The sequence below is a fragment of the Hemicordylus capensis genome, chromosome 17, assembly GCF_027244095.1.
Source record: "Hemicordylus capensis ecotype Gifberg chromosome 17, rHemCap1.1.pri, whole genome shotgun sequence".
NCBI lineage: Eukaryota > Metazoa > Chordata > Lepidosauria > Squamata > Cordylidae > Hemicordylus > Hemicordylus capensis.
In genome coordinates, this window is record NC_069673.1 from 14581744 (window position 1) to 14594197 (window position 12454).

The window sequence follows — 12454 nt, forward strand, 5'->3', positions numbered from 1 at the left end:
TTGGATACAGAGGCACGCCGGTTGAGAGCACAGGCGGAGTTCCCTCGCCCGTACTGGCATCATGCAAAGTAAATATGATCAAAAAGGGTTCTTCTATAACTTCCAAACAAACTTACAAAGGAAGTAGCTTAATCACTAAGTTTGCTCAGATCAAACCCTTAGAACCGTCAATAAGGAAAGTCATAAACCGCTGAATCAGATTGAGAAGCCTTTACGTCGTTTGAGAAATGTGCGTGCATTTGGGCACGTAGGATACCCAGGTAACCACAAACAAGGCTGTTTGTGTATCCTGTGCATGCACATGCGTACACACACACACACACACACACACACACACACACACACTTATGCATCAAGGCAGTTCAAACCGAGTTCTATAACCTCCTTATTGAAGGAAGTGGTGAAAACAGGGTGGAGAGTAAATGCGTAGAAATATGAAATACAAACTTACCCAGTCCGTACTGCTGCTCACTGGCATGAAGCAGACCCATTCTCTTGCTGACACTGATGTGAAGAGTGGAGGACACAGGCATGTGCTTGATTCCAAATCTCATGTTGCAGTGTGGCTTCCAGTAATAGATGCACAGGAGTGAACTTGAGGCATGCTCCTCTTTAAGACCACAAATCCTATGATTCAATGCCACTTTGGTCAAAAGTGCAGGCACGGCCTTCACAGGAAACCCAGAGATTACAAATCCCATAATCCAGTGCCAGTTTGTGGTGTCCCCCCCCCCCTCCGCTCAGATTTTCATTGCCTCCAAAATTCATTTCCCAACAGGCTCAGATACCCTCTTTTGTTCAGATCTTGGGTATGGAACGTGGGATGCTTTGGTGTGGGGTTTGACCCCCATCAGTTAGCAGTCTCTGTGCTGGATTCCAGTTTCGAGATATGGCTAGCGGTGGGGGGGTGGTGGTCTGCATTTCTGCTTCTCTTCCATAAACCTCCTTGGCCGCTCCTCTTTGCCACGTAGGGCGCCCCAGCGTCATGCTGTGCTGCTACGGCTTCTGCATCGACTTACTGATCAAGCTGGCCAAGACCATGAATTTCACCTACGAAGTTCACCTTGTGGGCGATGGGAAATTCGGCACCCAAGAGCGGGTAAGTGGGGGCAGCCGGACTCTTGCTTTCCCTCCATTTGGTAGACGTAAGCGCAGCCAAAGCACAGCAGAGATTGGCAATTCTGACAACGCTGTGGGTGAAACAGTGGGTTTTCTGAGTCCCTTCCAGGAAAGTAGGGGCCGGGAGTGCTAGGGCGACTCTGGCACTGGTGGCCAGAATGGAAGTGTGCTCTCCCCGTCCCAGAGGTCAGAAGCCTGGGAGGCTGAGGTGCCGGAAGCAGAGGCAGCAAAGGTGTCAGAACTGGATTGATGCCAGCATTTATGCCCCCGGCCCTGAGCAATCCAGAGCAAACGTTCTCCATGCCTGCCCATCACCCTCTGTGCTCAGAGAAGGCCCTGGGGCTTGCCGAAAGAGTTCCAAATAGCTCGCGAAGCCGGGCTCAGGCCTCGAGTTCAAGTCGCCAGCAGGAGGGGGTATGTGTGAAAGGGGCCGCGTCGTCACGAGAGTTTAGCCTGGAGCAAGATGGTCGTGTGACGCTGCCCGCAGCGGGTTCCAACGAGGCTCCCGCTCCTCACGCTCCGGCCTGGGTTGTGCTTGCAGGTGAACAACAGCAACAAGAAGGAGTGGAACGGGATGATGGGGGAGCTGCTGAGCGGCCAGGCGGACATGATCGTGGCCCCGCTGACCATCAACAACGAGCGGGCGCAGTACATTGAGTTCTCCAAGCCTTTCAAGTACCAGGGACTCACCATTTTAGTCAAAAAGGTAAGGCACTCTTGGCAAGGTGTAGGGTCGTCGTAGGCCCCCAAGAATGGGTCGAGCAGCCGCCGAGAGAGAGTCCTGGCATCCCTGGTTGGGACGGCTCCCCCTGCACTGGGGGGGCCGGGGCTAAGGACTGGTGACTGGCCGCCCCAGATGCCGATCCAAAGATGGGTGCTGAGGGAGAGGCCATTGCAAGACTCAAGACCTGACTTTAGCCCCGCTTTAGGGGTGTTGGTCGTTGTGGTGAAGAAAAGGCTTGGTTTGAGTCCCAGCTCACGCACCAGTCTTGAACAGAACCTCCATGGTGAGGGGTACTGTATCTCCAAATCCTACTGCGCTGGGGCACAATGGCCGATGCAGGCTCTCGCCTTCCCACCCCTTGTGAGTCTGAAGTGGCAGCTGGCTGCCCACTGCTGGAAACATGATGCAGAACGAGGCGGGCCTCGGGCCTGATCCAGCGGGACTCCTCATGCCGCAGGGTTCTCTGGCGTTCCGGCTGGTCTCTCTTGTTGGTATCGGCACAAGACCTGGAAGGGAATTTCACAGACAGTCATTCGCATGGATTTGGGAGGAATCTTAGGAAGCTACCCCCGAGGGCAGAGGTGGGCAAACCGGGCTCTCCTGCGGCTGTTGGACTACAACTCCCATCAACACATTGTGGCTGGGGGTGATGGTAGTTGTAGTCCAACAACGGCAGAGGGCCACCTCTGCCCACCTCTGCCCTAGGGAGTGCAGAGAGCCGCTCAGATTTTCACTCCCTCCAAAATTCATTTCCCAACAGGCTCAGATACCCTCTTTTGTTCAGATCCCAGGTCAGATTTAGGCCGGGCGAGGCTTCTCGTCCCCCACCCCCACCCCCCCGTCATTCCCTTCTCTGCTGCTGTGTTCCAGGAAATCCCCCGCAGCACCCTGGACTCGTTCATGCAGCCCTTCCAGAGTACTCTGTGGCTCCTGGTGGGGCTTTCGGTGCATGTGGTGGCCGTGATGTTATATCTCCTCGACCGGTTCAGGTAACCGCCCCTGACAGCACGGGAGGGGGCTGCTCATGTGGGAAGGGGCTGCAGGGGGAGACGCTCGCTGGGGCCTTTCATGGACCACCAGAGGGGGCCCTAGAGTTCTGGGTCTGAGATGGGGAACCCAGAAGGCATTCCCCCCTCCCCCCCACCCCACCGCTATTCCCACACACTGTCGGCCAGACGCTCCTCCTGCATCGCTGGACTGAAGTGAGCAGATGTGGGCAAAGGCTGTGAGGTTTGGTGGGTCCCCTGAGAGGCTGGATGTGCACCAGGGAAGCCAGAGATCAGAGAGAGCAAGGAAAGAGAGGCGAGCTGGTCTGGTGGCCGCAAGCAGGACTTGTCCCCTTAGCTAAGCAGGGTCCACCCTGGTTTGCATTTGAATGGGAGACCAGAAGCGTGAACACTGGGAGACATTCCCCCCTCAGGGGATGGAGCCGCTGCTCTGGGAAGAGCACCCAGGTTCCAAGTTCCCTCCTCCCTGGCAGCAGCATCTCCAAGACAGGGCTGGGAGAGACTCCTGCCTGCACCCTCGGAGAAGCCGCTGCCAGTCCGTGTGTAGACCGTACTGACCTAGATGGAAGCTTCCTAGGAAAGAAGGCTGGGAAAGAGCAGAAGTTGGAAAATGGACAGTTTGGGGTCTGGGAGATGAAGAGAGAACCTGGGGTTGGTGATTTGGCTTTGAGGAAGCAACCTTAGCTTCCCCCACACATCCCACAAGCTGTGGATTGTCAGTCATGGTGCCCTTCCTCACACAGCTGTTGCCAAGACAGCAACTTAAAGAGTTGAGGAGTTTGTCACATTAGAAGTGCGCCATGCATCCGAATGTGCACAAATGCAATAAATGTTCGGCACCAAAGAGAAACCATGTTCCGGATCAAGCGCTGACTCTTGCAGCCTGCATAGATTATGCAGATGTGCAGATATTTGCTTGCTTTGTGTCATTCTTTCTGCTTCTGCTGCTCACAAGCAGTGCTCTAATTATAGGAGAGCAACGGACAGGTTTCACGAATCCACAAGTTCTGTCCCTTGCCTCCAATTCTAGCTAAAACATGTCTCACAGAGCAGCAAAGGAAGCCATCACAATAGGTGAGGGGGCCAGGCCCCTTCTGATCCATCCCCCCCCCCCGCCCTCCTGTATCCTGGTAATTCAGGCATCGGCCCTTGGTGAGAGAAAGTTGCCATGCAAAGTTCTGAAGCCTCATTCTTTACAGCCTATGATTCAGCCTGCCTCTAATAACGTCTGAAATCTGGCATGCTTTCAAACCAGTCTTCACAGCCACGAGGACTAAAAACTTGTTTCCTGTTTTGCAAGCTCAGACGCTGCATACCGTGCTTGCACAAAATGTGCCAGCAGACGGTAACAACTCAGGCAGCTAAGGAGGAGAACTGTGGGCTGATGGGGGCTGGTTGCTTTTTTGCAGCCCGTTTGGCCGGTTCAAAGTGAACAGCGAGGAGGAGGAGGAGGACGCTCTGACTCTTTCTTCTGCGATGTGGTTTTCCTGGGGAGTCCTCCTGAACTCTGGCATTGGAGAAGGTGAGCTTCAAACAGGTCTGGGGGAAGTAGGAAAGATTGGGTTGCTGCCTTCTGTGCTTGCCAGCCATGACTAGAGCTATTCCTGGAGATTTTTCTCCCCAAAATTTTCCTCATTCAGATCCCCAGGCTGATTCTTGGAAACTCCAGGCCAATCCTGGGGGCGGGGTGGCGGGGGTGGCGGCTAGCCTACCACCTTCCCTCCTGCCTTCAAAACTCGGTGCATCTATCATTTTAACATAAGAATATGAGAACAGCCCTGCTGGATCAGGCCCAAGGAGGCCTCTCTAGTCCAGCATCCTGTTCCCCACAGTGGCCCACCAGATGTCTCCGAGAAGCCCACAGGCGAGAGGTGAGGGCATGCCCTCTCTCCTGCTGCTATTGCTCCCCTGCCACTGGGATTTAGAAGCGTCTTGCCTCCGAGGCTGGAGGTGGCCTATACCCAGCAGACGTGTAGCGATGGGTAGACTTGTCCTCCATGAATTTGTCCAAGCCCCTTTTAAAGCCGTCCCAGCTAGTGGCCATCACCACTAGCCACATCCCCATGGCAAAGAATTCCATAGAATAATTATGCGCTGTGTGAAAAAATACTTCCTTTTGTTGGTCCTAAATTTCCTGGCCTTCAGTTTCATGGGATGACCCCTGGTTCTGGTGTTGTGAGAGAGGGAGAGACATTTCTCTCTGTCCAGTCTCTCTAAAGGTAAAGTTGTGCCATCCAGTCGGTGTCGACTCCTGGCGACCGCAGAGCCCTGTGGTTGTCTTTGGTAGAATACAGGAGGGTTTTACCATTGCCCTCTCCCGCGCAGCATGAGATGATGCCTTTCAGCATCTTCCTATATTGCTGCTGCCTGATATAGTCTGGGAAACAGACCAGCGGGGATTCGAACCAGCAACCTCTTACTTCCCCACTGCGCCATTAGGTGGCCTCCTACTCTCTCTACTCCATGCATAATTTTATACACCTCAGTCATATCTCCCCATAGATGCCTTTTTTCTGAACTAAGACACCCCAGCCTCTTCTTGGCATTTTCCAGAAAACAGGATTTGCAACGGTTAATGTGTTGCAAAGTGCACCGGAATGAGGCAGTGGTTTGGAATCACGAGTGCTCAAGTGGTTTTCTATGCAATGTGACAGGGTTTTGGTCATCCGTATTGCCCATCACTGCTGCGGATTTTCCAGCCGGGGGTGTCCATATTCCACTGAGGTTGCATTCACTGCCCCCTCCTCCTCCCTCCATTTCCAGCCAATAGGGTTGCAGAGGGGGCAGAGAACCACTGATGCGACAAACTTAAGAAAAAAATTATTGGTGCCTTTGTGCAAAGGTGCAACAACATTCTTTGTGCAAGCAGAAGCACCAAAATGAAATGGAGCAGAAATATATTTTTTAAAAGAAAAAAGAAAAAAATGGCTTTATATATCAACAGATCCTTGATCTGCCAAATAAGCCAGCAAATCCTCAGCATGAATGTGTACAGAAAAATCTTACCAAAAATATGAGCAAATGTGATAGAAATCAAAAGCCGAAAGCAGAGGAAAAACGAGTTGCACCATTGCGGGTTGTACCCTTGTACAAGAACTCACGTGGAGAAATGGGAGGGGGGGTCATTTTACATGAATGGCAACATTATTTCAGGAATGGGCAGAAAGGGGCCGTAAAAACCAGCAAATCCAAGTGAATCATCCAGAGACCACACCATGCTGCAACACATCAAACATGGGGCACGCCTCCCTACAACAGAAAAACACAGCTACTTTCCTGCAATGGTCTTGCAACGTTATAGGACCATAACGCATCAATAAAACCCGAATCAAGGCATCGGAAATATGGACGGTACCCTGGTTGACAGCACAGTGACTGTGATGTCGAAACATGGGAAATGCAGAGGGGCGCTTCGCAGACACGTTGCGAAACAGTTGCAGCGTGTAATTTGGAAAACGCCTTGCCCCTTTTCCAGTTCTACAATTGCACACAGTACTCCAGATGTGGGCGCACCATAGATTTGTATAAGGGCATTATGATATTAGCAGTTTTATTTTCAATGATTCCTGGATTTCGAAAAAACTGCACCCTGACGTTGGATCAAATGATCCTCAAGGTGGCTTACATCACGCACACATCTCACCCTGTGGCAGAGGGCAGAGACTAACATGTGGTTCCCTTCCATTTTGCAGTCCCTGAACCATGCAAGCAGAATGTTCCTTTTTTAAACAAAACAAAAACACACACCATATTTATCACAATTTTCCCATCCAAATTCTGGCCTTCCACATTCCCTGACCTTGTGTGCAAAGTGGCACCTTCATGACCTTCTGTCTTTTGCTTTTCGAGCTTAGTCCAGGCCGCTGAAGGGACACAGTTGGGCGCAGTGTTTATGCAGGACTCCAGTGGGTTCTTGACTCTGTTCCCCTTTCCCTGCCAGGTGCTCCCAGGAGTTTCTCAGCTCGAATCCTAGGCATGGTGTGGGCTGGATTTGCCATGATCATCGTTGCCTCCTACACTGCCAACCTGGCTGCCTTCCTGGTGTTGGACAGGCCTGAGGAGCGCATCACGGGCATCAATGACCCCAGGGTAAGAGGATCACCGCTCAGGGGTTCAGCAGGCCCAGGAACGGCTTTTCGGGGGGGAAAGGAACATCTGCCATTTTGCTGGTGGGGGAGAGGAGGAATGGGTATTCTTGGAGCAACCCATGACATCATCCGGGAGTCCCAGGACTTTGCTCTGGAACCTGTCAGTAACAGCTCTCAGCCTCTCAGAGCTGACCCATAGGCAGGCAGCTGACCTCAGTCTGGAGGGGAAGAGATCTTGAGGAGAGGAGGAGCTGGGCTCGTGGTAGCAAGCAGGACTTGTCCCCTTAGCTAAGCAGGGTCGGCCCTGGTTGCATGTGGATGGGAGACCAGAAGTGTGAGCACTGGAAGAGATTCCCCTCAGGGAATGGAGCCGCTCTGGGAAGAGCAGAAGGCTCAAGTTCCCTCCCTGGCAGCAACTTCAAGACAGGACTAAGAGAGATTCCTGTCTGCAACCTTGGAGAAGCTGCTGCCAGTCTGTGAAGATAATTCTGAGCTAGATAGACCGATGGTCTGACTCAGTACATAGCAGCTTCCTAAGTTCCTAGTGCCTACCTAAGTTCCTAAGTTGAGGTGCAAAGAACATTATTCCGAGACAGGAGAAGGTATTTCTGGGCTCTCCTTGAAAGCACTGGGTATTATAAGTATTATAATTATAATTATTATAATAACTGAGTATTATAACGCCTAACAAAGAGTTATAATACTCAACACATGTTGGGCTGGGCAGTGCACGATCTTCTCTGCACCTCCAAATCTCCTCCACTTTGGGACCTGGACTTAGTGCCTTCCTTTCCCCCCTCACATTAAGGCACAAACCTCCCCACAATCATACCTTCCTTGCAGCTCCCTCACCCAACTGCCATTCCCAAGATGGCTCAGAGAAGTCATGACAACTGGGGAGAATCTAAGTTTGTAGTGTGGATAGGCCCTGCTGATGCATTTAAAAAGCAATAATATGAAATATTAAGTGGCAAAATCCAGTTGTTTTCTTCTGCCTGTGTGCAACAGACTGCATAACAGGCCAGGTAATAATACATTAAAAATGAAGGAAAACGGATGATAAGTTTGTTCACACGACCGTTAATGGGGTACCCCACTGAGCTCCCATCGCACAGATGATCAATCGCCCCTCCTGCTACCTAGGTTTTTGCTAGAAGCACACACTACCTGCAGCTATGAAGGAGGCTTGTCCTTAACAGCTGCATGAACAGCCCTAGTAAACTGAAAGATGTGCACGCGTACCCAGCTAAGGTTGGTGTCCGTTTGGGCAACCAAGTTCTGAGTTCCAACCCTGCCAGATACCTAAACCAGATAACTGTGCCAAAATACCGGAGAGCTTTTGACACAGGCCAACAGTCCAACAAACAACAGTCCTTGAAGGGAGATATCAAAAAATCCCTTACAAAGAACATACTGTTCTCTGCAAATCAGGAGATATTGAATCAAGGGCTCGTGTGCTCCTTTATTGTCAGTTTTACCAAGATATACGGCATAAACATATAACCCCTTTTATTAGCTGTCATCCAGGTTGTACAGATTCTTGTGATCCTGATTATCTTTTAACTGACCGGAATGACTTGAGATCTTATAATGTGGCTAAGTTCTGTTTAATAGCCAGTAAAATCCGCCAGGAGTTCATTAAGAACCATTGTTAACTGATATTTATGCATAACTATGTGCTTAACAGCTGTATCATAATAATCCTGCAGGTTATGTAGGGTTGTTGTTTTTTTTGTTGGGCTTCTGTTTGTAAACGGTGCTGGTCTGTGACTGTAATAAAGGAACTGCATTGAATTACCTAACTAAGATAGATAGATAGATAGATATCTTTATTTCGGTCATTGACCAGCAATAATAAACAGACAACAACTACCAACAGTAATCAGATGGTGAGTTCTTTACGATTTTTACAAACCACATAACGGAACTTGGCCACATTCCAAGACCCTGAGTCTTTAAAATCTGACAACAAATAATCGAAATAAAACTCATTGGTGTGGCCAGGAAATGCCATTAAAAAAGAAGAAATAAAATTAATTTGAATATCCCTGTAAAATGTACAATAGAGTAATGCATGTGCAGTTGTTTCTATATCTCCCAAACCACAAGGACATAACCACAAGGACATAAGCCGGCTGAGTATGGTAGCTTCTTAAACTTCCCCTCTAAAACTGCAGTAGGAAGTGCATTTAACCGAGCAAGGCTCTTCTAAATTTTGCTGCTGTTAGTTGATTAGGTATTCAGCAGGTTTTACATTTGAAAACTGATTACTTATATAAATCCCTCTAGGCAGCTTGGCTGACTCTTCTTGCATTTCCATATCAAATACATGCTGTTTAATGACCCGTATTGCTTGGTCATACCCCATCCTAATAAGCTCCTCCTGGGAAAGGCCGTAAGATTGTAGCTTCTGTCTTAATGTCACCTTCCATCTGGAAGCCTAACTATCTATAAGGGTCAGGGGAGCAAAGCCCACGTGGGAAAATAACAACTTCAACCAAAATACAAACATACTTAGCCAGAGTCTTATTTCTAATCAAAAAACCCCTGCCTTGTGTCTGAGAGCTGTATTGGAAACCTAGCATGGCACTTGAAATATTGCTCTTAAAAATGTGGTTTGGACTACTTCCAGGGGGGTTAAATTCTCATAGGGGCCGAGCTGGGCACCATATAAGAGCTGCGGGCAAACCTTAGCTGCAAAAAGCTTTATGTCAGCCGGAATGAAGAGAGCTCCCCTACCTAACTAAGGAGAAACCCCTTTTTGCCTCCTCCCACCCCGGCCCAAGTCCATTTCAATACTAGTCTCTGCATTTCACGTCCAGTTTTATCCACGTCGTCTTTATTTCTGTTTCCCAGCTGCGCAATCCCTCTGATAAGTTCATCTATGCCACAGTGAAGCAGAGTTCTGTGGACATTTATTTCCGGCGGCAGGTAGAGCTGAGCACCATGTACCGGCACATGGAGAAACACAATTATGAGAGCGCTGCTGAAGCCATCCAGGCTGTCCGAGACAAGTAAGTGTGTGGGCCTGAAGCTGGCAGCTTGGGAACGCAAATGACTAAGTGGTAACTTGCCAGAGGATGCCACTAACGTTTGGATAAGCCAGCTGACTGGAACATGCTGTCAAGGTTTCCACCCCAAACTCTGAACAATAGTGAAGATCACTGCTCTAGCAGCTTAGGTTCTGCAAAGGCTTGTCCTAGCAGCTCAGGTTCTGCTGGGCTTCTTGCAAGACAGCTCTCTTCCTTTGCAAGTTCATGATAAACCAATCTGCATTAATCTTGCAAGCTCAGCGCTTGAAAAGTTGACCTTGATCGCTTGTGCTGTCTTCCCTCTCCCCCACAGCAAGCTCCACGCGTTCATCTGGGACTCGGCGGTGCTGGAGTTTGAAGCCTCACAGAAGTGTGACCTGGTGACCACGGGGGAGCTGTTCTTCCGCTCCGGCTTTGGCATCGGGATGCGCAAAGATAGCCCCTGGAAGCAGAACGTCTCCCTGGCCATCCTCAAGTCTGTACCCCTGCCCCGTGGGAGGCTGAATGCTCTGTAGACTGCATGAACTGGACAGGGCGGGTGGGGGAAAGCATATTTCTAGCTTGTGTTGGGGGATCAACTGAGAGAGGAACCTAAGAGAAGCTCACAGAACCTCAGGAAATCCCTGGATGCAAGGGAGAGTTCAGGCCAGTAATTCTCAAACCAGCAGCTGCGCCCCCCTCCTCCGAATGGATGAGAGCTCCCAGGTCACAGTTCCCATCCAGATCTCCCCCCAAGTTATTGTTAGGTGCAGAGGGAGAAACTCCAGAGATAACAGCAACAGGCAGGATAAGTTGGAGAATTGTGCCCTGTATATTTCCCCCTCTGCGGCTAATAGGAGTTGCAGGGGAGCGGGCATTTAAGTTAGGGAATCGTACAGGGGCACGATTCCTCCCCCTTTCCCTCGGCTTCAACCCTGATAAACACTTCCCCCGTGCTTCTTGGGCTGCTCTTTGAAAAAGGGAGAAGACACCAGGAGTCTCGATTCTAGAATTCCCACGTGGTGCCCAGTTCAGCCACTCAATTTTACCTTTTCTAGTTTAAAGAGCAAAGCATGCCATGGGTTTTAAATCTGAAAATCAGTGCCGCTTGGCTATCAGAAGTTTGGGGGAACCAACACAGGCGACACGGCCGGGAAACATCAGCAAAGACAGTGCCCCCCCCACCTCCCAGGCCTAACCACTAGCAGCTCCTGCCCCTCTTGGGAAACCAACCCCGTGACTCCTCTTGTGCTCTCTCTCTCTCCTTCTGCCTCCAGCCACCATGAGAACGGCTTCATGGAAGAGCTTGACAAGACTTGGGTGAGGTATCAGGAGTGCGATTCCCGTAGCAATGCCCCAGCAACGCTCACCTTTGAGAACATGGCAGGTTTGTTCTTTCCCACCTGCCTTCTGATCTGCTGCCCTCCCCTCAGGCTAGGGACGGTTCACTTTAGTCCAACAGGAAGGCTGGACAGCGACTTGTCCGATGGACAGGCTAGTTTTTGTTTTAAACGTTCCCCAAAAGGTAGCACGGCCGTCTCAGGAATCTGGCACTGGCCAATAGGCACTTGCTTCAGCCAGCTTTTCCCTGGTTCAGACTGAACCCTGCTTGAAACTTGCAGGAAGTTTTTCAGAGCTCGTCCCAGGGCACAAAAGGGTACGTTTGTACTGAATGCTGGGTGGGCATTGTCAGATTGCTTCTGCTGCACTTAAAATGTTCTGTTGTTACCTTTAGTGTACACCAAGGGGGAGAAGGAGGGGGCTTTTCTCGGGGCGCCATTCTCCTCGCTGTTAACTTTCCTGCTTCTTTCAGGTGTATTCATGCTGGTGGCTGGAGGTATTGTGGCCGGGATATTTTTAATATTCATAGAAATAGCTTACAAAAGGCATAAAGACGCCCGGAGGAAGCAGATGCAACTGGCGTTTGCGGCCGTGAATGTGTGGCGGAAAAACCTGCAGGTAGGACAGACCGTTTTTAGAGCAAAACCTCCAACACAGGTGCGGTTTTTCTGTTTGCCATCACTTCACCCAACCAGTGACTACAGTGCTATGTGGGGATAGCACAGGGCCAGGCTCCCCGCAGCCCCTCCCCCAAGCCCCCCCCTCCCCACAGCTCCCTGCAGGCGTGCCTCTGAGGGGTGAGCCGGAGTTCCCCGCCGCCCTGCTTGGAGTTTGCACGCAGCAGGGCCCAACCCAATGTGCTTCTTTCCTGGGAGGTGAGTTCTGCACCATTTGAATCCAGAGCCCCGGCGGGAAACATCCTGATTGGCCAGATCCTCTCTCTCCCCCCTGCCACCTCCAACCCGTCCTCCTGGTCAGCTGCTGCTCTTCCAGATGTGGGCTCCTGCTGTGGGGTTTTTTTGTTTTGTTTTGTTTTGTTTTGTTTTGTTTTCAGGCCCATTTGAGCTTTTAGTCCTCTGGAAAGCGGCTGCAACCTAAGGCAGGCCTTAGGCTACCCAGCCTTGCTCCTGCTTGGCTCTTGGTTAAGTGGCAAAATAAATAAAA

At 50.6% G+C, this 12454-nt stretch overlaps 1 protein-coding gene across 22 annotated transcripts in view; it reads left to right on the forward strand.

Moving 5' to 3' along the window:
- GRIN1 (glutamate ionotropic receptor NMDA type subunit 1) overlaps positions 1 to 12454 on the forward strand; it is a 47747-nt gene that overhangs the window by 20429 nt on the left and 14864 nt on the right. For 21 of the 22 annotated variants that reach the window (XR_008312847.1, XR_008312848.1, XR_008312851.1 and 18 more), the window contains 9 exons: positions 972 to 1099; positions 1661 to 1825; positions 2714 to 2832; positions 4260 to 4372; positions 6791 to 6939; positions 9795 to 9952; positions 10284 to 10445; positions 11227 to 11336; positions 11763 to 11908. Coding sequence is in view for 12 of the 22 variants with exons in the window: in XM_053282684.1 (XP_053138659.1) it covers positions 972 to 1099; positions 1661 to 1825; positions 2714 to 2832; positions 4260 to 4372; positions 6791 to 6939; positions 9795 to 9952; positions 10284 to 10445; positions 11227 to 11336; positions 11763 to 11908 (1250 nt within the window). In the remaining 10 variants the exon portion in view is untranslated. Of the gene's footprint in view, positions 1 to 971; positions 1100 to 1660; positions 1826 to 2713; positions 2833 to 4259; positions 4373 to 6790; positions 6940 to 9794; positions 9953 to 10283; positions 10446 to 11226; positions 11337 to 11762; positions 11948 to 12454 lie in introns of all 22 variants that reach the window. The other variant, XM_053282688.1, reaches the window with a different exon arrangement.